Source organism: Elaeis guineensis, chromosome 5 (assembly GCF_000442705.2).
Source record: "Elaeis guineensis isolate ETL-2024a chromosome 5, EG11, whole genome shotgun sequence".
Taxonomy (NCBI): domain Eukaryota; kingdom Viridiplantae; phylum Streptophyta; class Magnoliopsida; order Arecales; family Arecaceae; genus Elaeis; species Elaeis guineensis.
In genome coordinates this window covers 126729861-126753500 of record NC_025997.2, presented here as the reverse complement: position 1 = coordinate 126753500, position 23640 = coordinate 126729861, and the positions used below count along the sequence as shown (strand labels likewise).

Genomic DNA, 23640 nt, shown 5'->3' with positions numbered 1-23640 from the left:
TCATTTAACCACCATATGAATTTTTACCAAAAAAAACCACCATATGAATTGTTCACAATATAATATATGAACGTCAACAATATGAACTCAATGATAGGCATACATGAATGGAAAAGTGAGAGACCTAACCACTATATGAATGTTGACAATATTAACGTTAAACTAGGTATACTTTCATCTCTCTTTCCTCGTTAGACTAGGTATACTTTCATCTCTCTTTCCTATTCCTCTACTCCAAATATTTTTAGTGCTTCATGCTACATAATAATGTCACATGGCCGCATGCTTAGACGTCCGATGCAAGGCATGAGAGTTCCCACACCTATTTTTATTTAACAATGAAAGAAGACTTTATCAGCTTAAGCTAAGATATAGCAACCAAGCCCCAATCTCATAAAGTAATAAATCACAATCCATTTCCTCTACACAACCGCCCCAAGGGGGGTTGTGCAGTCCACATCCCACTACATCCACTACCTCACCTTTTAGTCCAACCAATACCATAAACACATCACTTGTCAACTTATTAACCATCCATTAACCTTCTACCTCCCTCCTTGATATGCGAAAAGTAAACTCTTTTTTAAGCAAAACAAATGCATTGAATTATATTAAAGACGAATAAATACGTCCATGAGAACAAGCAAATGAAATATTGAAAAGCTGAAGAGAAGCATTCGTAGAAATCCCTATGGTTAGTCACATCAGATGCTATCCAATTAGTGGCATTATTAATTTTTTTTATAAATATGAAAATCTCAAAAATAATTAAAGAACACATCAAATTGTGAGCAAAAAAATAAAAAAAGGATGCATCATGTACGTAAATCTTCAACACCATAAAAACATTTCAAAATCCCACTTTCTTATCTCAAAGGCAAATCCCTGGCCTCCCGCACGAAGTCCCAACAAAGACACGCTGCTAGCTCTCGAGTGCACGCCAAACAAATACCAAACCCATTAAGTACAAACACTTTATCCTCCTCTGCCCCCACTTTCCTACCCATCTCTGCCTCCAGGTGAATCTCTATAAAAATCTCTCCTTTTTCTGTGTACTTTGAAGCTGGCACAGTATCTTTATCAACTCTCTCTCCCCTTCTTTCTCTTTGCTTGCCAAGTCCTCCTTTCTCTAGGAGGGAAGGAGACACCGAGAGAGAAAGCCTTTCGCATTTCTCACCCAACATCCCTTTCGCTTTATCTTGGTTCTCTTTTCTGCTTGACCGGAGATGAGGAGATCGAGCTCGAAGCCGGCGAGCAATAACGGGAGCAAAGAGAGGATAGAGTGGGAGATGAGACCTGGAGGGATGCTGGTCCAGAAGAGGGAAGACGGGGTCGGAGCCGCTGGGCCTACGATCAAGATTAAGGTCTCCCATGGCTCCTACCAGCACGAGATCACTGTCCCTGCCCAGTCCACCTTTGGTAATCCCTTTTCTTTTCTTTGTTTTCCTCTATTTTTTGCTGGATTTTGCTTATGTTCGTTAATTTCGACCGAATTATGCTGCAAGAGATGATTTTTGGTTGTTACTGCCACTTATTTGGTTGCTTGCTCTTTTGATTTCTGTTAAAAATTTAAGCTTTTCTTTGTTAAAAAAAGAAGGATTTGGACGAACGAGTTTGAATGTCCATTTGATTTTCTAATTTTTGATGGATTTCTTCCATAAATTTGTGCTCCTTTTAGTGATTTTGCTTCTTAAATTAGACTTCAGGATTTGTTTTTCGTTCCTCTGATGCTTGAACGAAGGCTAATTTTGGTGAATTACATTGCATTTTGTTACTTCTTTTCATGGTATGAAGGGGAATTGAAGAAGGTCTTGGCCCAGGAAACTGGTTTGGAGCCTCAGGAGCAGAGGCTGTTGTTCAGAGGGAAAGAGAAGGAAAATGACGAGTGTTTACACATGGTGGGGGTCAAGGACATGTCGAAGGTGCTTCTTTTGGAGGACCCCGCCAGCAAGGAGCGGAAGCTGGAGCAGATGAAGAGGGACCTGGGGATCTCGAAGGCGTGTGAAGCTGTTGTCCGTGTCAAGGTCGAGGTAGATAAGCTCGCTGAGAAGGTGGGTGGCACCTTTTTGAGAACGTGAGAGATTATTTCTTGGCTCCAAGGTGTAAATGATCTTAATTTGGTGATCATGTGCTTGACTATGTGTAGGTTACTCCTTTGGAGTCTGCCGTGCACAGTGGAACAAAGGTTGCGGAGAAAGAGTTTGTTGTATTGACTGAGTTGCTTATGATGCAGTTGCTGAAATTGGACAGCATCGAGGCAGAAGGTGAAGCAAAGGTGAAGAGGAGGACTGAGGTAACCTGGCATCCATTTATTTAATTCTCTTTGTCTTATGGATCTGCTGCCAGATATTATGGGGGATTTTTGTTATTATTCTGAGTCTCAAGTGAAGTGGTTGATAAACCTAGTTACACTTACATCGCTCATAATATATCTTGAATTTCATTGTCTTAACTTTATTGATATATGTCTATCCTTTATTTATATTTGTTTGCTTATCCAAATTTCTCATCTTACATGCCTAAAAGAATAGATGATGCAGTCTGCCGAACCTGCTGCTTTTCTTCATCCTAAGAAGCCTGCTTATAGGAAAATTTATATAGAAGCTGAAGTCACCAATACGGCCAAATCTAGTTCAGGATATCATGAGATGGTTTATGAAACAGCCAGCTTATTGAAGGACTGAGATGCTTTTAGTTGAAATGGTGGTCATACTTCAAATAACACGAGAGGAAATATGGATCTAAGAACAATGTCAAAAGCCTGGTTGATTCTTTATTAGGCAAGAAGATGAACTATGTAAATAGCTAGTCCCATTGCTGTGGTTTTCAAATATATAAAATCTGCTGCAGAGTAGCCATTTGTGTGGTAGGTTTGACCTTATCTGGAGCTCTTGATTTTACATCTTCATTGCTTCTACCTGTAACACCCCGGCCCAAATCAGCCCAAAAAGCCCAAAGCCTTACCAAAAAAAAAAAAAAAAAAAAAAAAAAATGAAGAAGACTCCCGCTGGGAGTCTTCTTCCACCCAAATCACCGGTGGAGAGGTTGAATCCAAGGCGGATTCGACCTCCCCTACACCCTATAAAACCCCCTCTCCTTCCCTCTAAGGTTGGTCACGACGAGCACCGGATTTTTCTTTTATTTTTCTCGAATTTTTTCGTTGAAGCCGCGGATGTCCTCATCGTGTTCATCTCAAATACTCGCCGGAGACCTCACCGGAGTCGGAGGTAAACCCGTCTTCTCCTTCCTCTCTTCTTTCCTCTCTTTTCCACGGCTTCGTGCACCCTCTCCGGCCGTCAGGATCGCTGGAAAATCCATGAACAAGAAATCCCTTGTTTTCTGAATTTTTTCTTGTTTTTTTTGCCGCCGTTCTCCTCTTCGCTGCCGGCCGAACCCCATCGCCGTCGTTGCCGGATCTTCGGCCAAGCCGCCGGAGCCCGAGCCACCGAGGGGGGGACCTCACGGTCCTCCCCTGTTTCAGCCAAGGGAGGCCGCGGGAAGAAAAGAAGAAGGAAGAAGAAGAAGAGAAGAGAAGAGAAGAGAAGAGAAAGGAAAAAGAAAAAGAAAAGAAAAAGGAAAAAGAAAAAGAAAAAAAAAAGAGAAAGAGAAAAATAAAAATAAAATAAAATAAAATAAGAAGAAGAAGAAGAGAGAAAAATTTTCTCTCTCTCCTCTCTCTACCTTCTCTCTCTACATTTTCTCTCTCTAGATTCTCTCTCTATTTTCTCTCTCTAGATCTTTCTCTCTTTTTGTGGATTTTATCTCTCTAGAATCTTTCTACCCTCTCTCTGATTTCATCACGGACTCTAGGATAAAATTGAGATGAAAATAAGATGATCTGAGGTTGCTCCGAAATTTGTGCGGTAGATCTGATCCCAGTTCGATCCTATTCGAAATTTGTAACACTTGATTCATATTGAGTCACCCTGATAGGACCTCTGATGATCTCGATCATGAGTGCCTCATCGGAAGGATACGAAGGTTTCTCTCTCTACTTTCTCTCTCTACTTTCTCTCTCTTCATGGATTTTTTTTTTCTCTCTAGAAGTCTTATGGATCAGTGGAGGATCCTGATACATAGACAAGTCCTAATTTTGGTTAATCTGAAGAGAGGTCCTCGATCTGTGGATCGATTATCGGTAATTTTCTCTATATATAATTTTTATATTTGATCAGGGTCATGAAGAGATACGATTGTCTGCATAAGATATCGAGTGGAATATTTTGTTAAAGAAATTCATAAATCAAAGAAGAACATTGATTTTTGTGCTTGGATCAGTCACCGGTAAAGGTAAGAATCTCTGTACATGATCATCATTATATATGTTATTTTACCGTTGGTTTTATCTCCTTGATTTTGCATCATTGGATTTGAGATCGATGAATTTGTTATATCTGAGACATTGTTATTTATTTATGTGATTTTGAGCATGAGTATGCTATATCAATACATATGTATCAGCGATTGATGGCATGATTATGTGTATGACATATTTATTTCACTGCAAAAGATGAATTGATTAATGAAGTTAAATATCATAATTTCATGAAAATGAAAAGAAAGAGAAATATGGTTTGGACTGGCCTTGTCATGTGGAATAGCCTGTCAGGAGCTTATGCCTGGGACAGCCCCCACAGGCTTATATGTGGAAGAATATGATCCGAGAAAGATCATGAAGAATCTGATCCAAGAAAGATCATGAATGATTTGATCCGAGAAAGATCATGGCCACTTTGATCCGAAAAAGATCATGAATATTTCGATCCGAGGAAGATCACAGAAATCGATCCGAATAAAAGATCGTCGCATGATCCTGGTAGTCCAAAGCCAAAGCCAAAGCTTAAGCTAAAGCCAAAAAGAAAGGATTAAAGATGATGTGATAATAGAAGAAAATAGAAAGATAAGACATGAAACAATCGTTGAATAAAATTGTTTCACTTATTTAACATATGATGATGCATCTCTTTTGATAAAACAGATAATCTATAAATGTTTGCAGTATTCTGGACAGTGAACATCGACTTTTATGTGATATTGCCTATCATTATTTTCAGATTATATTATTATATTGGTGTGATATGGGAATTCTTACTGGGCTGTAAAGCTCACACCCCTTCATTTTCTTTTTCTTCTCAGAGTTATAAGATGTCCATGGTTGGCTATGGTATGGATTTGTGAGTGAGCGGATGCATAGATAGAGTACCATTGATACCTGATCAGAGGATTGAAGAAATGTTAATTGTAATTATGCAAGTTTTATGAATTATTATTGAAATTAAATATTATGGTTGATAAGGTTGTAATGATTTAATTTGGCCTTGCATATTCTTTAGGGCTTGCTCTAAGGAGTGTGCGGCCATCACGTATCTGACCCGGGTGTTGGGTTCGGGGCGTGACACTACCTCCTAAAATTTTTGAAAACAGGCGTTGTTTCTTTGTCTGCTGAATACTTTTCCTTACTTGGTCTTGATTCAAGCTTCTTATTTTTGAGACTTTTCAGGGTTAGTTGGATCTTTATCATCTTGACCAGTTCTCTATGCATCTTTGTTGGACGTTTGATAATATGTGCAGCTAAGCACTACCTAAGTTGCTTCGTCTTTTTTGTTCTGGAGGTAGGATTGTTTGTTTAGATTACTTGTCTCAAAGTTCCTTTTACCTATCACCTAGAAAAATGCCATGGTCATTATCCACCACTTTTCTGTTTTTATTTTTGGCTCATTTTCTGGAAGTTATTTTTTCTTTGCAATTAACTCCTTTTTCCCACAACTACCATGTCTCTTGTTGTCCCATTAAGACCTCTTAGAAGCTCAATCAAGGGGAAGTTCATAAGAAGCATTTTACCATAAACTTGTTGTGATATGGTATTGATGGTTATTGAGTGCATTGATGAGCTGGATGGTTGTTTTGGCTGCTATGAGATCTTCTTTCTTATTTTACTTCTCATCTCTCTTTGCTTTGGTCATTTGTACCTCTTGCACTTCTCACTCCCCAACTTTTTATCCCACATGACATCCCATGCATTTCTATGGCTCGACCTCATCATTTTCTTTTGATTCTTATGTGTCATTCAGCTCTAACTTGTTTCATATGAGCACTCTTACCCCATATTATGACAATCTTAAACTATACTTGCATTTGTCAAATTTCTAAGTTTTTACATCATTGCTGCACTCTCTTGTTAATTGTTTCTCCACTCCAAGGCCAATTGACAAAACCTTAATATATTAGCTGGCCTGTAAACATGTACTCCATTCAAAGAAAGCTGCAGAACTTCAGGGTGTTTCAATTTCTCAAGGCTATCTTCATATATGTTAGCATCCATGTATTGCAGAGATGATATTGTCATAATGTCTGTCCATGTGTTAAGACCCTGTCCTCACCCTCCATTTCAGCCTTTTCATTCTGTTAAGAAGAGGTATCCCTGCTTTGGTTAAACAAAAGGGACAAAAAGATTTTACAAGATAAAAGAAAAGAGTTGCAAAATTACAGATTTTCATCTAATCAAACTTCTGGTACCTAAAGTCTGTCCTCATAATGCTGCAAATGTTCTCTTTTTTATCATATTATATGACTTCACTAAATCCTCTTCAAGTAGAATTTTGAACTGCCTCATATTGTTGTCATTATTGCATATTTTACTTGTTACCATTTGTAACGTCCATGCTAGGTCCTCTATGATTTTTTAGGTTGTTGAATTAACTGATTAACTTATCCTCCTTTTTAACATGTGTTGGTGCAGAAATCCGCCTGCGCCGGAGAAGCTGGAGTTGAGGAAGCCGCGGTCGCCGCCGGGACCTGCAAGGGAAGTCTAAACCGGAGGTGGGGTTGCTCCGGCAAGACCCTCCGACGCTCAAGTCAGTTCTCTGCCTCAACAAGAATGGAGTGCTCGAACGAAGAATTTAGCAGAGTTTTGAGATAAGGCAAAAGAAGGTTTTTAAAAATAACGTATCTGAGTCCCCTTTTATAGGCAGAGGGGGCAACGGATTGATGGTGACACCTGCAACCGTCTGGTAGTGGGCCGCCCACGGTCAGGGAAATTAATTGCGGAGAGTGGTGGGGTAGACTCGTGGCTGTTGTCATAGTCTGCCACGTATGGCCTGTTGCGGACAGTGGGGCGGCGTCCGTTGCCGCTAGCTGTCAGTGAGTAGTGGGATCGTGCAGCACCTGCCGCAGGGAGCGGGACAGAATCGTGGCCGTTTGCTACAGCCTGTCAGGGAGTAATGGATCCGCTGCTGGAGCCGCGTAGAATCCGCTGTAGGACCTGGAACATGATCATGATTGTTGTCGCGACCTGCCGAGGGGGTGCGGATCTGTCGATTGAGGTTCGGTCGCGGTTGGAGTCCGGCCTCCGTAGGAGCCCGGGCGGAACCGCTCTGATGTCAAAGGTGGAGCCCGGCTCCCGTAGGAGTCCGGGCGGAGCCGTTCTGATGTCGGAGGTGGAGCCCGGCTCCCGTAGGAGTCCGGGCGGAGCCGTTCTGATGTCGGTGGTGGAGCCCGGCTCCCGTAGGAGTCCGGGCGGAGCCGTTCTGATGTCGGTGGTGGAGCCCGGCTCCCGTAGGAGTCCGGGCGGAGCCGTTCTGATGTCGGAGGTGGAGTGATCTCGTAGGAGCCCGGCTCCCGTAGGAGTCCGGGCGGAGTTGCTGCAAACAAAGTTAAGGGTGAAGTCCGGCTCTGATAGGAGTCCGGATTGAGCTTACCAGCGATTGATATTGAGAGCGGAGCCCGACTCCCGTAGGAGTCCGGGCGGAGCTGTTTTGATGTTGGCGGCGGAGCCCGGCTCCCGTAGGAGTCCGGGCGGAGCAGCGCTTGCTGATGGCGGTGGAGCTCGGCTCCCGTAGGAGTCCGGGCGGAGCTGCACTTGCTGATGGCGGTGGAGCCCGGCTCCCGTAGGAGTCCGGGCGGAGCTGTACTGATGCCGTCGGTGGAGCCCGGCTCCCGTAGGAGTCCGGGCGGAGCCTTTCTGATGGGAATTTCGGCCGCGGGTATTTTATACCCAACACCAGTCCCCCTACTTCCAAGTTTGAATTTCAAGCGAAGGAAGTACACAGAGAGAGAGATGCGCAGCCGAAATTGCCCCCTCGATCCCTGTGCGCAGCTGCCCCCACTTAATGTGCGCGTGTCAGAATCCGTTTTTTGGCAAAGGCGACTTGAAAAGTCTTTTCGAAACCCCCGTTGAAACGCGATCCCGGGTGTCGCTCTGTGGGAATCTGTGAGCGGTCAACCCTCGATAGCAACGAAGCGGATAAGCGCGACACGCGGCACACACCATCTGGCCCAGGAATTCTCGCCGTCATAACTGCGCCAGGATCCGCCGGCTATTTAAACCCTTCGATCCATTCACGGTCTCATCCTGGCGTTCTTCTTTTCCCCTGAGAGTCTTGCTCCCCTCGTGCCAATTCTCGCCGCCTTTTGCCCATCAATCCTTCTCTGAGGGTTTCCACACCATGTCCTCAACTCTGGAGGCTGTTCTTGAGGGTATTGTTAGGGCTCGGAGGAAGGTGAGGAGGACGACGGTCGGTGAGAATCTTTGTCATCTCAGAGGGGGCCCAAGGAAGAATTCCTTCAACAACAGGGGTTTAATATCGGGGGCTGTTGTAGAAGCTATTCTGCCCGCGAATTTCGGAGCAGTAAGGCGGGGCAATACCGGTCAAGAGGGCAGAATAGACGTCACAAGTCATGACGGGATCCTTGACGCCGTCGGGGCCAAGGGACCAGAGACGGTCGACGGCGGGGCGGTAGAACTTGTTGCGGAGACGGTGGAAGTAGCGCATGCCGACCTTGCCGGAGCGTCTCAGGTGGCGGCCGTCATGGCTACAGCTCTTCTTGAAACAGGTCTTCGTTACTGCCGTTGTTACCCCCGCCGCCTTCGGAGATCAATCCCACCCCTTTCTAGCTAAGGTCGGAACTTTGGGGACAGAATGAAGAGAGATGGGGCGAGAGATGTTACACGCACTGGAGAATGCGACTGAGAAGAACAGAGACGGGAAGAGGAATTTGCAGCTTGGATCGGCTTCCGGTTCATCCTGCCCGAACCGTGCTTTGCGAGACATGTATTTTCTTTTTCTCTTTTTCCTGACCCGCTGGGCCCTGTAACGTGTGCTTCTATCAAATAAAATAGTGATTTCAGTACTTTGTTTACCTCTCGTGTCAAATAATTGTCTGCCGAACTTCTTTCCTTCTCTTTGCCTGTGTCATGCCGTTCCAAGACCGTCGGCGACCTTTTCAGTTCATGTGGGGTCGTCCTTCGCCGGGCTTCTTTTCGGTTTTTCCTGCCGTTAGGAGATATCCACTTGTTAGGTTTGCTGGGATCTTTCTCCGCTGGAGTTGGGGCTAGGTTCGAAGAAGCTCCTGGAAGTTGAAGCAGCATAGTTTTCATAAGAAGTAGGGCAAAGTCTTTCTGTAATCAAAGTCATAAGTAAAGTCCAGCTTCCGTAGAAGTCCGGGCGGAGCCGCTCTGATGTCGAAGGTGGAGCCCGGCTCCCGTAGGAGTCCGGGCGAAGCCTTTTCGTGGCGGAACCCGGCTCCCGTAGGAGTCCGGGCGAAACCTTTTGGTGGCGGAACCCGGCTCCCGTAGGAGTCCGGGCCTTACTCCCCGCACATGTCAGGACGAGGTTCTCCTCCTGTTCCTGACAGGGCTGCGGGGGCACGTATGGGCGCTGCGAGGCCTCTCCCCCCGTCCGGTCTAAAGGGACCGGGCCTTCGACTTTGCTCAAGTTAGGGCGAGGTTCTCCTCCTGTCCCTAACAGGGCTGTGGGGGCACATATGGGCGTTGTGAGGCCTCTCCCCCCATCCGGTCTAAAGGAACCGGGCCTTCGACTTTGCTCAAGTTAGGGCGAGGTTCTCCTCCTGTCCCTAACAGGGCTGTGGGGGCACATATGGGCGTTGTGAGGCCTCTCCCCCCATCCGGTCTAAAGGAACCGGGCCTTCGACTTTGCTCAAGTTAGGGCGAGGTTCTCCTCCTGTCCCTAACAGGGCTGTGGGGGTACATATGGGCGTTGTGAGGCCTCTCCCCCCATCCGGTCTAAAGGAACCGGGCCTTCGACTTTGCTCAAGTTAGGGCGAGGTTCTCCTCCTGTCCCTAACAGGGCTGTGGGGGCACATATGGGCGTTGTGAGGCCTCTCCCCCCATCCGGTCTAAAGGAACCGGGCCTTCGACTTTGCTCAAGTTAGGGCGAGGTTCTCCTCCTGTCCCTAACAGGGCTGTGGGGGCACATATGGGCGTTGTGAGGCCTCTCCCCCCATCCGGTCTAAAGGAACCGGGCCTTCTACTTTTGTAAGATTGCGTTCTCGTTTTTGATACCGTCTTCTTGAATTGTCCCTAGACAAGTGGGCACACATTTTTCGATTAGGATGAAATCACTGGTAGTATACCCGTAGGTTTTCTGAGTTCCATGGTCGCGGGAGGTCGCCCCTCCGAGCTCCTTAAGATAATAAGTCCCAGGTCGGACTACTTTTTTGATCTCATAAGGTCCTTCCCAATTTGGGGCTAGCTTCCCCTGGGCCTGCGGCTGTGAGACAGCAGCTCGTCGGAGTACAAGATCCCCCGCTCTAAATGTCCTGTTCTTGACTCGGGCGTTATAATATCGGGCAACCTTCTGTCTGTAGGCCGCCATTCGGACCTGAGCGATCTCCCGCCTTTCTTCCAGTAGGTCGAGGTTGGCCCTGAGATTTTGTGCATTCTGGGGTTCGTCGAACGCCACGACTCGTGCCGACGGGAGTTTAAGTTCGATCGGGATGACGGCTTCTGTACCAAAGGCTAGAGCAAAGGGAGTCTCTCCCGTAGGCAACCTCCGGGTAGTTCGGTACGCCCATAGCACATGGTAAAGCTCGTCCGCCCAAGTTCCTTTCGCTTTTTCAAGCCTTGTCTTGATTCCCTGCAAAAGGGTTCTGTTCGTTACCTCGGCTTCGCCGTTTGCCTGGGGATGGGCCACTGATGTGAACTTGTGGGAGATGTTTAGGTCTTCACAGAATTCAGCAAATCTGGCTCCCGCGAATTGCCGTCCATTATCAGTGATCAGTGTTCGAGGTAAACCGAACCTGCACACTATTGATTTCCAGACGAAATCCTGCACTTTCGTTTCTGTGATTTTGGCTAGTGGTTCGGCCTCGACCCATTTGGTGAAGTAGTCGATTGCTACAAGGAGGAATTTTCTTTGACCGGACGCCATGGGAAAGGGGTCAAGAATATCCATCCCCCACTGCGCAAAAGGCCATGGGGCACTCAGGGGTGTGAGCTCGATAGCAGGTTGTCTCTGGACGTTGGCGTACCTTTGGCATCGATCGCATTTTTTGACATATTCGATTGAATCATGATGCATTGTGGGCCAGTAGTACCCTTGGCGGAGTAGTTTGTGGGATAGGGATCTGGCACCCAAATGGCTTCCGCAAACTCCCTCGTGCACTTCCCATAAAGCGTAATCGGCTTCTGAGGGTCGGAGACATCTCAAGAGAGGCAAGGAGTACGATCTCTTGTACAATTTGCCCTCATAGAGGATGTACCGGGATGCCTGATTTCGGAGTTTCCGGGCTTCTTTCGCGTCTTGGGGGAGAATCCCATCTCTTAGATAGGTTATCAGCGGGTCGACCCAGCTGGGCTCGTGGTCAATATCCATTACGAGCTGCGGTTCTTCCGTACTTGGGTGCTTTAAAACTTCAAAGAGGACGCCCTTGGGCAATTCGGCCGGAGCCGATGTTGCTAGCTTGGAGAGAAAATCGGCTCTAGCATTCTCCGATCTTGGAATTTGCTTGATGTCGAAATTGTTGAAGGCGGGGGTGAATTCCTTCACCTTCTCAAGATATTTGGCCATACTGTCCTCCCGCGCTTCAAAGCTCCCGCTGACTTGTCCCACTATAAGTCGGGAATCGCTGTGCACCCGGAGTTGGTTTATTCCAAGCTCCTTAGCGACCCTCAATCCTGCGATTAGAGCTTCATATTCGGCTCCATTGTTTGTTGCGGGGAATCCGAAACGCAGAGCGTACTCCGCGACGACTCCCTCCGGGCTGGTCAAGATCAAGCCTGCACCAGCGCCCGCCATGTTGGAAGATCCGTCCACGTGGAGGGTCCAAAAGCCATCGAAGGAACTGGCTTCTTCGTCAGAGGAGTCCGGTTGAGTCTTCAGGTCGTCAATTTTGCTTTGCTCAGGTTCGGCCTCCTCAGGGACGGTGCATTCTACTATGAAATCCGCCAATACCTGGGCCTTTATTGCCGGCCTAGGCTGGTAGTTGATGTCGAATTCTGTGAGCTCGATTGCCCATTTCGCCATTCTCCCAGAAATATCAGCTCGGTGCAAAACCGCTTTGATCGGTTGGTCGGTGAGCAACGTCACCGTGTGCCCTTGAAAGTAAGGTCGGAGTCTCCGAGCTGCAATCAACAAAGCGTAGGTCAGTTTCTCTAATTTAGTATACCTGGTCTCGGCGTCCCTTAGCACGCGGCTAATGTAGTAGACCGGCCGCTGGATTTTTATTTCTTCTTTGACAAGGACTGCCGCGAGGGATGTGGGAGAGACTGCCAGGTACAGAAATAACTCCTCCCCAGGTTCGGGCTTTGCCAGTAGTGGAGGTGAGCTAAGGTAGCTCTTTAATTCCTCGAATGCCTGTTGACATTCAGGGGTCCAACAGAAGTTCTTCGGCTGTTTGAGGGTTTGGAAGAAGGGCAAACATCGCTCAGCCGACCTCGCGACAAAGCGATTAAGAGCTGCGATCCTCCCAGTGAGGCACTGAACCTCCTTAATCGACCGCGGGGCGGCCATCTTCTGGATGGCGCGAATTTTCTCCGGATTGGCCTCAATCCCACGCCCCGACACCATGAAGCCCAGGAACTTTCCTGAGGTTACTCCAAAAGCACATTTGGTCGGGTTCAGCTTCATTCTGTATTTTCGAAGAGCGCCAAAAGCTTCCTCGAGGTCAGCAACATGATTTCCGGAAGATCTACTTTTCACGAGCATATCGTCCACGTACACCTCCATGTTTCGACCGATTTGTTCTTTGAAGATTTTATTTACCAACCGCTGATAGGTTGCGCCTGCGTTCTTGAGGCCGAACGGCATAACCCTGTAGCAGTAAAGGCCGCGACTAGTGATAAAAGCAGTCTTTTCTTCATCTTCCGATGCCATCCTAATCTGGTTATAGCCGGAGAATGCGTCCATAAAAGTGAGAAGCTCGTGGCCCGAGGTAGCGTCCACCAGTTAGTCGATCCTGGGCAGGAGGTAGCTGTCCTTTGGGCAAGCTTTATTCAGCTTTTTGAAGTCGATACACATCCTCCACTTGCCGTTTGCTTTCTTGACCAAGACAACATTGGAGATCCACTCTGGATAATTGACCTCTTTGATGAATTCGGCCTTGAGAAGTTTATCCACTTCCTCGGCTATCGCCTTCTGCCTCTCTGGGGCATGACTCCGGATTTTTTCTTTTGTTGGCCGATGTTTTAGGGTCGACCGCCAGATGATGTTCCATGACCTCTGTTTCGATCCCCGGCATATCCGCCGGGACCCATGCGAAAACGTCCGCATTTCTTCGGAGAAAGTCCACGAGATGCGTCCGCACCTCCTCCTCCAGGTTGGAGCCAATCAACACCACGTGCTCCGCATTCCCATCATTCAAAGGAATTGGTATGAGGTCCTCGATTGGGCCGCCCCTCTCTTCAGTGAGGTCGTCGCGCGCATCCAACCCGTCGACTGGACAAAGGTCCGCTTGATCGCTTCTTTGCAGGGCAATATTGTAGCAGTGCCTGGCCAGCGCCTGGTCTCCCCGAGCTTCTCCAATCCCTTTGTCAGTGGGGAACTTCAATTTTAAATGATAGGTTGAAACAACGGCTTTGAGGGCATTGAGGCCGGGACGGCCAAGAATTGCATTGTAGGCAGATGGCGCCTTTACCACCAGGAAATTCACCAGAGCCCTGGACTGCTTTGGATGCTGACCCGCGGTCACAGTTAGAGCTATCGTTCCTTCCGTAGGAACGGCGTCACCAGTAAACCCTATCAAGGGGGAGCACATCGGCCTTAGATGACCGCCAAGAGTGGTCATTCTTGAAAAGGCGTTGTAGAACAAGATGTCAGCCGAACTTCCGTTGTCGACGAGAACGCGACGGACATCATAATTTGCTATGTTCAAGGAAACTACGACCGCGTCGTTGTGAGGGAATTGGACTCCCTGGGCGTCTTCTTCAGTGAAGGCTATGGGTTCCTCGACTTTTTGCCGCTTGGGGGGTGCAGCTGATTTGCCGATCGCCTCCTGCTGGGATTCCCCCGAGACGACATTAACGGAATCCCGCGGAGACTGGTCGCCCGACCACCCTTTATCGGCGGTCATAGCCAGAGGTAGTTGTGCAGAAACCCCGCGAGAAGGCATCGGACAGGGAAAGGAGGCTTGGGTGCCGGAAAGGATGGCCGGAAGCGGATCCGTTGAGCGCTCCTTTAAGAACAAGGGTGCTGCGAAGATTCGCGCCCTCCCTCTAGCGCCAATTCTGTTGGTGCAGAAATCCGCCTGCGCCGGAGAAGCTGGAGTTGAGGAAGCCGCGGTCGCCGCCGGGACCTGCAAGGGAAGTCTAAACTGGAGGTGGGGTTGCTCCGGCAAGACCCTCCGACGCTCAAGTCAGTTCTCTGCCTCAACAAGAATGGAGTGCTCGAACGGAGAATTTAGCAGAGTTTTGAGATAAGGCAAAAGAAGGCTTTTAAAAATAACGTATCTGAGTTCCCTTTTATAGGCAGAGGGGGCAACGGATTGATGGTGACACCTGCAACCGTCTGGTAGTGGGCCGCCCACGGTCAGGGAAATTAATTGCGGAGAGTGGTGGGGTAGACTCGTGGCTGTTGTCATAGTCTGCCACGTATGGCCTGTTGCGGACAGTGGGGCGGCGTCCGTTGCCGCTAGCTGTCAGTGAGTAGTGGGATCGTGCAGCACCTGCCGCAGGGAGCGGGACAGAATCGTGGCCGTTTGCTACAGCCTGTCAGGGAGTAATGGGTCCGCTGCTGGAGCCGCGTAGAATCCGCTGTAGGACCTGGAACAGGATCATGATTGTTGTCGCGACCTGCCGAGGGGGTGCGGATCTGTCGATTGATGTTCGGTCGCGGTTGGAGTCCGGCCTCCGTAGGAGCCCGGGCGGAACCGCTCTGATGTCGAAGGTGGAGCCCGGCTCCCGTAGGAGTCCGGGCGGAGCCGTTCTGATGTCGGAGGTGGAGCCCGGCTCCCGTAGGAGTCCGGGCGGAGCCGTTCTGATGTCGGTGGTGGAGCCCGGCTCCCGTAGGAGTCCGGGCGGAGCCGTTCTGATGTCGGAGGTGGAGTGATCTCGTAGGAGCCCGGCTCCCGTAGGAGTCCGGGCGGAGCTGCTGCAAACAAAGTCAAGGGTGAAGTCCGGCTCTGATAGGAGTCCGGATTGAGCTTACCAGCGATTGATATTGAGAGCGGAGCCCGGCTCCCGTAGGAGTCCGGGCGGAGCTGTTTTGATGTTGGCGACGGAGCCCGGCTCCCGTAGGAGTCCGGGCGGAGCAGCGCTTGCTGATGGCGGTGGAGCCCGGCTCCCGTAGGAGTCCGGGCGGAGCTGCACTTGCTGATGGCGGTGGAGCCCGGCTCCCGTAGGAGTCCGGGCGGAGCTGTGCTGATGCCGTCGGTGGAGCCCGGCTCCCGTAGGAGTCCGGGCGGAGCCTTTCTGATGGGAATTTCGGCCGCGGGTATTTTATACCCAACAACATGTATCCTCTTGTTTTGTAATCACATAATGAAAAGTTGCACTCAATGTTCTCAAGGAAACCATTATGGCAGGATTTGATTCGGTTTTCATAAGATAGCATGCCAAAATTGTAGTCTAGTAAAATCCACATACTTCATCCCTTCTCTGTCACTGGTATTACTTGCCTTACTACGAGAATTTCAAATTTTTTTGTGCAGCTGCATTTCTATTCATTATTTATCATCTCTACCTGTCTCATCAGTGCATTCTGATCCATGTGGTCTTTAGTTGTTCCATCACTCTGTTTATCTTCTACAATGCCATAAAACAATCTTTTTTTCATCAATTCAGATGCATATTCTTTCTTGTATTTGCTCAATGTGGAAACTACATCCATATAATGTGTCTTCATACTCAGTTATTTGCTCTAGTCTACTAGTATTTTTGCTTTCTATATCATTATAATTGCTAATGAAGTATATCTTTATTTTCACTTAATCTGTGGTAGAACTTATCATTCAATAGCAGGGCATTGCGCCAATGTTTTCAATTCCAGATTAGAGTTGGTTGGCGTTGCTCTTTGTAGCCTAACTTGATTGGTGGAATAACATGTGTTGAGTAAGACAGTCAATGTAGAAGTCAATACATGTGGCATGTCGATCTTGTGATCATGCACAAATTATATATGCCCAAGATGGTGGAATCAGTACCAGTAGGTATGTTGCCAGGCAACCAATATGGTATGGTACCAATCCATGTCATGTCGAACCATGGCACACCGGAACCACTGGGAGGGAGAAGGAGAGGGAGAGGGTGTCAGGGCAAAGAAGGATAGAGAGGGAGAGGGAGAGAGGGGAGAGGCAGAAGGAGGGGGGGGCGGGGAGGGTGGAGAGGAGGGACTTGTCTAGTTGGCCTCCCAAGTCTGATGGCCATAGTCGGGGAAGGATGGGGAGCAGAAGAAAGTCCGGAAGGAGGAAGAGAGCATCAGCAGCAGTGAGTGGAGGCGGGAGAGAGGTGAGGGTTTGAAGGGCTGCACTAGGCAAAGGGGCTTGGGATCCGCAATGATGCAGCAATGACGGATGAGTCGTGTTTCAACTCGGGGATGGGGGAGGATACTACTCCGGCGGAATTTTTTTTTTTTTTGGGTGGGGGGTGTGGTTTGGGGGGAGGGGGATGATCATAAACTGTGTGTGGGGTGCATCTATTTAATCAACGGACAAACCAGAGGGAATTGGATTTGTTAATTTGATGAAATAGGCTAACCAGTGGCCTTTTGAATTCAGTTTGGCCTATTTACGGAGCCGACAAGGCGAACCATCCTGGTTCCTCATTGGTTCACTTCAATGCACCATGAACCCGATGGTTTGGGGCGGTATGGCCAACCATGAATTATAGATAGTGTCAGCAAATGTGCCTTGATGTCATCATTCTTTTAGTTCTTGTAAAGTTTTTAGTGGCATTGATACTGGATGATGTTTGAGTAAACATCAAATTTGACTGCATCTTATAATGACGATCAACTGGGATAAGTGGAAAATAACCTTTTGACCTCCTTCATTCCTCAAGAGTAAAAAGAAATTTATTAAAAAAAAAACTTTCTGGATAAATATTTTTCACAGATTCAATAAAGATGTTCTGCTGGAAAGGAAGAATATGGCTATCTTAGTTTATCCCTCTTTTCTTCACTAGTTACTCCTCATGGAAACCCTAACCCAGAGAATACTATTCCCAACCCAAACAAGGCCTGAATCTTGTGCTCTGGTATTCCTCTTCCATAGTCTTAAATCAAATGGTTGATTTATTGTGCCCGATCCATATTATCCTCTACCACATTAGCTTTGTGAATAATCTTTAGTCTTCATGCTGTAATATAATAGTACCTTTTAGCATTTAAAGAAATTACCTCTAATGATATGTTAATTATTTTGAATTCTCTCTTGTTTTCTTTAGTTTCTCATATCATGCATCAAGTCTAGAATCCATCTGAGGTGAGATAGTATATCATTAATGGACTGAAAAAGAAACTGCTTCTAGATGCTTCAATAATTTTCAAGTGACATAAATTAAAATAAACAACAATGTGATCTCAGATGGTTTAAAATGTGATAAATGAATGAAGTTCTTCGATGCATGATTTCTCCATTCCTCAGTTCTAATATGAGATACTTTCCTCATTTTAGGCATGTTCTACAGTCATTCTTTATGCTAAATATATTTTAATGGATCTTCTGTTTTCTGAATTAGGGATCATAAGGTTATAAATCAAAAGTAGAATATTGAGTTTTGAACAATATATCACTAGATAAGATCTGGACATTTGAAGATGCAAGTTTAGTTCTTTGACAGATTTTGTGGAGCCATTATCATAGTTTCCATATTGTGAGTCAGCATAACCAAATGTTATCTTAAAATTTAACCGCTACAAGTAAACGTGCAAAGAAACTTTTGATATCTCTGTCACTGTAACTTGCAAGAATGTGCTGTGGCACAATTCTATTAGCCTCACAAATTTGCAAGCTTTGATGTTCAACAAATAAATGCACAATTGCTCATGCCTGAGTTATGAATAATTGTGTTTCATGCAATCTTTGTAGTAACTTATCTGCTGCATAATGTATATCCTGATGTGAGATCAAAACTAGAAATATAAAACTGAAAGCAAATAATATGCAAGAAAGATTAGGAGTTCATTCGATGTGGAGATTTAATTTAAGTGGCAGAACAGAGGAGGCTCCAGTGAGCATGAGGCTCATACTTGTATTGATGGTCAAGAAATAGATTTCAAAATTTTCATGTTTAAAGAGGATGTTTTCCTCTTAAAAATGACAAGTGAAGCATGATTGTCGGCTGCAACACCAATGAAGTGTTATTAGCAATGGGTATGTTATTGTCAGTAAGATGATTGCGGATATCCTTGTTTGAGTGATACCTCTTCCTATTTGTACACCAAGCAAAGGTTATATCACTTTCTATGGGCGCCTTCGTAGAATGCCATAGCTGGAAATAGTTCAGCAGAAGATTTATATAGATAGCCTTTATTATATATTTTTACGGATACGTCATTATCCCTCAATGCTGTTTTAAAATTTAATCTTGAGCTCACCATGTATGAAGCCTAACACCATAATCACTTCTTATTTGTAGTTAGTAGAACCAATCCTTCATAATAGCTACAATATAATACGTTAATATGGATTTTCATATATTGATTATGTCATTAATTATCTAACTGAAATGAAAATAGAATGCAGTGCTTTTACAATGCTGTTTCAAAATATATTTTCAGGTGCGTCGGGTACAAAACGTTGTGGAGACGCTCGACTTACTGAAGGCAAGAAACTCCAATCCGTTCAGCGAAAGTAGCAATGCCATTTCCGTGACAACCCAATGGGAGACATTTGGGTCTGGGTTGGGCAGTCTGAAGGCACCTCGTCCTGTGACATCCTCCACAAAAAGAACCAATGACTGGGAACTCTTCGACTAGCTGCATAGCGGGAGACGGTTATCCATAGTTGAATTTTCTTCTTTCCATAGTTTTTGCCCTCCCTTGGAGCTTAAATTCTTCTGCTAAAGCAGTGATCGATTGTACATATGACTCCCCAAATTCTTCTATCAAACTGCTGCATTACTCATGCAAATTGCTGTGACTTTATACTGAATATATATATATATATATATATATTCATCAGCTTATACAATTTTGTCACAGAGTTTGGTTCTCAACATCATCTCTGTTTAAACCATTTTGTACAATGCTGGGATTGTCTCCCATTGTGTATGCTTCTTCTCCATGAATTGCATCATCCCCAATCATCAGTTGTTCCTCGGACATCCTCAACGGTATGAAAACTCGAATGACAAGCAGTATGATGGACGTAACCACAACATTCCAACCTATGACGAAGCATGCACCCGCCAGCTGCTTCAGGAACTGGATGCCGCCGGAGCCGCCATAGAAGGCGCCTTTGGAGTTGGTGACCGGAAGGAACATGCTACAAAGGTCGGGATGAGCGAAGAGGCCTGTTAAAGCACCACCAAGAATTCCAGCAATAGCATGGGTGTGCAGTATACCAAGCGTGTCATCCACCTTTTGCAGCAGCCTTGATCTCTTGTTCAGATGCATCATGGTATACCAGGGAATGCTCCCAGATAGTACGCCCATTATCAGCGCCGCCCATCCCTGAACCAGGCCTGAAAGGATTCAAAATTAGCTATCAACTAAATCGTCAGTCAGTGACTCTTGGCAATTGAGATTTGGCTGTGGATGTGTTCCAGCTCTCACCTGCAGCAGGAGTGATGCAAACAAGCCCAGTGATCATTCCCTGGATGGCTCCCACAATAGAGGGTTTGCCTTGGCTGGCAACATCCCAGCAAGTCCACGTCAAGACGCTTGTTGCTGCACATATGTGGGTGTTGAGAACTGCAACTGATGAGTCCACATTTGCGGCGAAGGGGTCTCCACCATTGAAGCCAGTCCAGCCTAGCCATAAGATCCCGGCTCCAGCAAGCATGAACAAGAGATTGTTGGGAGGGAACTCATCCTTGTCCTTCCTCAGCCTCGGACCAACCTGGTAAAGTAGAAAATGGTCTAAATCGAGATTGGGACCCTATTGTCTCACTTTGCTGCAATTCTGCACTCTATATACCTTACAGTCCAGTGTCTTATGGGCTATACGATTCTAGCTTAATGGGGCATGACCCACATTTTAACTTGGTGTATAATAAACTTTATATTTGAATTATATAACCTAATATTAACTGCTGGACCACACATAAAAAATATGCAAACAGTGAAGAACAATTTATTGGACTCTAGTGAATTAGAGGTAGCGGTAGACTCATCCAAATCCAGTTTATACACGAATCTATCAAATATATAGGTTTGAGTATTCAACTAATACCTATATTTATATCCACATCCATTTAAAAAAAAGAGAGATACCGTCTTACCAAAAAAAAAGAAAAAGGATATTGTAATGAATAGATAATTAACCAATCAGAATATCTAGTTCCCGCAGTCCTATTTAGTCTCATACAACACTCATAAACTTTTAAGAAAAAAATGATCATATTAATTTGGTACTAACTTAATTCACTTTCCGCTTAGTGAGTGGTATCTTTGATAATACCGATATGCAATCCGTATTCTATTTTCAGCCCCAAGTTCCAACTACTGATTTCCCAAAGTAAGGAGGAGCAAGATGAGATTAGAGATCAAGGATCATGATAATTAGAATACCACCTACCCAGTAAGCGGCAGTGTAACCAGCTGCCCCGGATGCCAGGTGAACAACATATCCACCAGAGTAGTCCATCACCCCCCAGTGGAACAAGAAACCCCCACCCCATATGCTGAACGCCCCCACGGTGTAACAGAAGGTTATCCACAGTGGCACGAACGCCATCCACGCCCTCACGCTCATCCTCCCCAACACCGCCCCGGCCAGCAGCATCACCGTCACCGCCGCGAAGGCAAACTGAAAGAACACCATCGACGCCGTCGGGTACCACGGCTGCACCGCCGGCGCCTCCACCTCCCCACTCGAGTGATGGTGTAAGGTGGCCGGAAGCAAGGCCTGGGAGACCAAGAATTCTTGGTCGGTGGCGAGGCCGGGTCGGCCCCAGAAGGGGAGGATGCGGCGGCCGAAGGCGAGCTTGTAGGCCCAGAGGACCCAGCAAGGCATGACGGCGGCGAACGCGTAGAGCGCCATGAATGCCGAGTTCAAAGCCCACTTCTTTTTGACGATTCCGGCGTAGAGGAGGACGAGGCCTGGCATGCCTTGCATGCCCACCAGCGTGGCAGAGACCATCTGCCATGCGTTGTCACCTTTGTTGAGCCAATCTGGCACCACCGTCGAGGTGTTACTCCCCTGGTACGCCATCGGGAGTTTATTCGAGTTCCCTCCTTGGCCAACGGAAGAACCTTTAGCTAGATAAAGAGGCAGCGGTGGAGTGAAGAAAAATAAGACAAATATATGTTTAAAGAGAGCAGTTCTACATGTCTTCAAAACCACATGTATATAGAGAGACAAATAGCGTGACAGATTAATTGGACGGGGATTTATATAGCTAAACATATCAGATGTGCTCTATAGACAATTTTATCGGATATTCCTACTGAATTTCTCTATATTTTATTTGCCGATTCCTATCGATATATTTATTTTAGATTAGTTTAATAAATTTAATTTATCAGAAAAAGAAAAACAAAATAAGATTGTTGGATTTTGTTCCATGGTGTGCATGCTTTTTGTGGTACTGTAAAGTTGTGTATCATGATACATAAACACCATATTATTGAGCAATCCTTATTTATTCTGAAAATATATTTAGATATTTTTTAATATAACATACAGTGCATCATGTAGATAAACGAGAACCCACTACCTTAGAAATGGATAAAACGCATGGTAAAGATAAAAAATAGCCATCCGTTTTCGAGATGGATGATAGTGTATTCCAAGCCAAGGGTACACCGCACATGGTTTTGTGGCGGAAATTTTCCAATTTTCCCGAGGATCGTGGGTCGCGAGGTGGAGTCAAGGTCAATGGCTAAAAGAGGACAAAGGGCGCTTTAATGTTGGCGTGACAGGTGGAGTTAAATATGTACGAATAAGTGTAGCAAGTTTTGTTTGAGACGAAATACGGACCTTCCATTTATCGATTGAATCATGGCCTCTCGATGTTACTTACGATGGTGGGTGAGATCTGATCTGAAGTGTCGCAGAGTAAATCTATGGGGAAGTTTTCGTACGAGCTGGCATTGACTTTGGGACGAATCTCTTCGGTCCAGAGAATCAAAGAAAGAGGCGAATCTTAGACTGGTCTTAAATTTTGTGTCGTGTATTTGAGGGAGATCTTCTTCTTGGGGGCAGAGGCTCCGATCCAGTCGCTTCCTTCTCACTTCTATGAACAGGATGATGACACGTTAGAGTAACTTCTCACAGTAGATTTGGGGTCAATCATCTTGTCAGATGCCAAACGACCAAAATAAGCATCTTGGAATTATATGGCAAGCGAACCTCATGTGATTTCGTTCTTCTTCCAGCTAACCGTGACGTCAGAATGATGCCACATAAGAAATTGATATCAAGGCGGATTGGAACCTTAATTCACCTCAGCCAACAAAGTTAGTGAAAAAATTTAGGAGTTAAAATTTGTTTAAGAACTCGACTGTTACTTTTGAAGTGAGATTTTAGAATCTCAATTGATATAAATTCAATATTAAAAATATTTTTAAATACTAATATGAAATATTGATCGATACAATAATTATGTCGGGGAGTATCAAGTCTTGAAACAAATCAAGATCTCAGCTAAGATGAAATTTTTAATTCCTGCTATTGGTTGCCTTTTGAAATGAAACGAGATAATATTTTCTTAACAATATATGATAAAATATAAGAGTTTTGATAAAATTTTAAAAATATTTGAAGGGTGTCAATGGACTTAATTGGAAAATCATTCGATATTAATTATTGATGACCTGGGTCTAAATTATATCCTCACCAAGTTTTGATTGAAAAGTTTGAGCAAAGCGAAAATTTGTTTGATGGACTGAATGTGGATGCTTAGTAATTTATTATATAAAAGAAAAATTTGGAAGAACCAAATGCTAAATGAGTTGGAACATACACTCCTCAAAATAAAGATACTGCTTTTACTTTCCGTCCCATAGATAGGTCAAGGTTATCATTTAACTATCGCACATGCGCCCATGTGAAAGACCAACTACTTAGGAGATGATTTACAAAATAATGAGATCACTACTAGAATTTTCAGCAAGATTAGAGAACATAAATGGGACGACCAACGCATATGTTGCTTAAATTTCCATACACCATGAAACACAAAGGGTAGAGTATCATTTTTTTAATTTTTTTTTTTTAATTTATGGTGAAATCTACCACGAAAGTCCTCTGGATCACAAATCTAACCTACCAATTTGCGGAGAGCGAAATATTTACAGGTCCTGC

General features: G+C 45.6%; 2 protein-coding genes across 3 annotated transcripts; one reads left to right on the top strand and one right to left on the bottom strand.

Moving 5' to 3' along the window:
* Positions 1-915: 915 nt before the first annotated feature.
* Positions 916-19302, top strand: LOC105045860 (BAG family molecular chaperone regulator 4). Of its 2 annotated transcripts, none has more exons than XM_073258468.1 (4): positions 916-1419; positions 1795-2051; positions 2147-2293; positions 6740-7214. In XM_073258468.1, exons 1-4 carry the CDS (start codon positions 1227-1229, stop codon positions 6917-6919), a joined length of 777 nt encoding a protein of 258 aa, XP_073114569.1. In that variant the 5' UTR covers positions 916-1226; the 3' UTR covers positions 6920-7214. The 2 variants fall into 2 exon arrangements, with proteins under 2 accessions (XP_073114569.1, XP_010922586.1); XM_010924284.4 differs by lacking the exon at positions 6740-7214 and adding an exon at positions 18951-19302 and having other exon boundaries at positions 944-1419.
* LOC105046176 (ammonium transporter 3 member 1) lies at positions 18843-21686 on the bottom strand. The gene is made up of 3 exons (XM_010924696.4): positions 20911-21686; positions 19947-20232; positions 18843-19855 (listed from the first exon to the last, which is right to left on the bottom strand). The coding sequence occupies exons 1-3, from the start codon at positions 21544-21546 to the stop codon at positions 19368-19370; spliced, it is 1410 nt and encodes a 469-aa protein (XP_010922998.1). The 5' UTR covers positions 21547-21686; the 3' UTR covers positions 18843-19367.
* Between the last annotated feature and the right edge of the window lie 1954 nt (positions 21687-23640).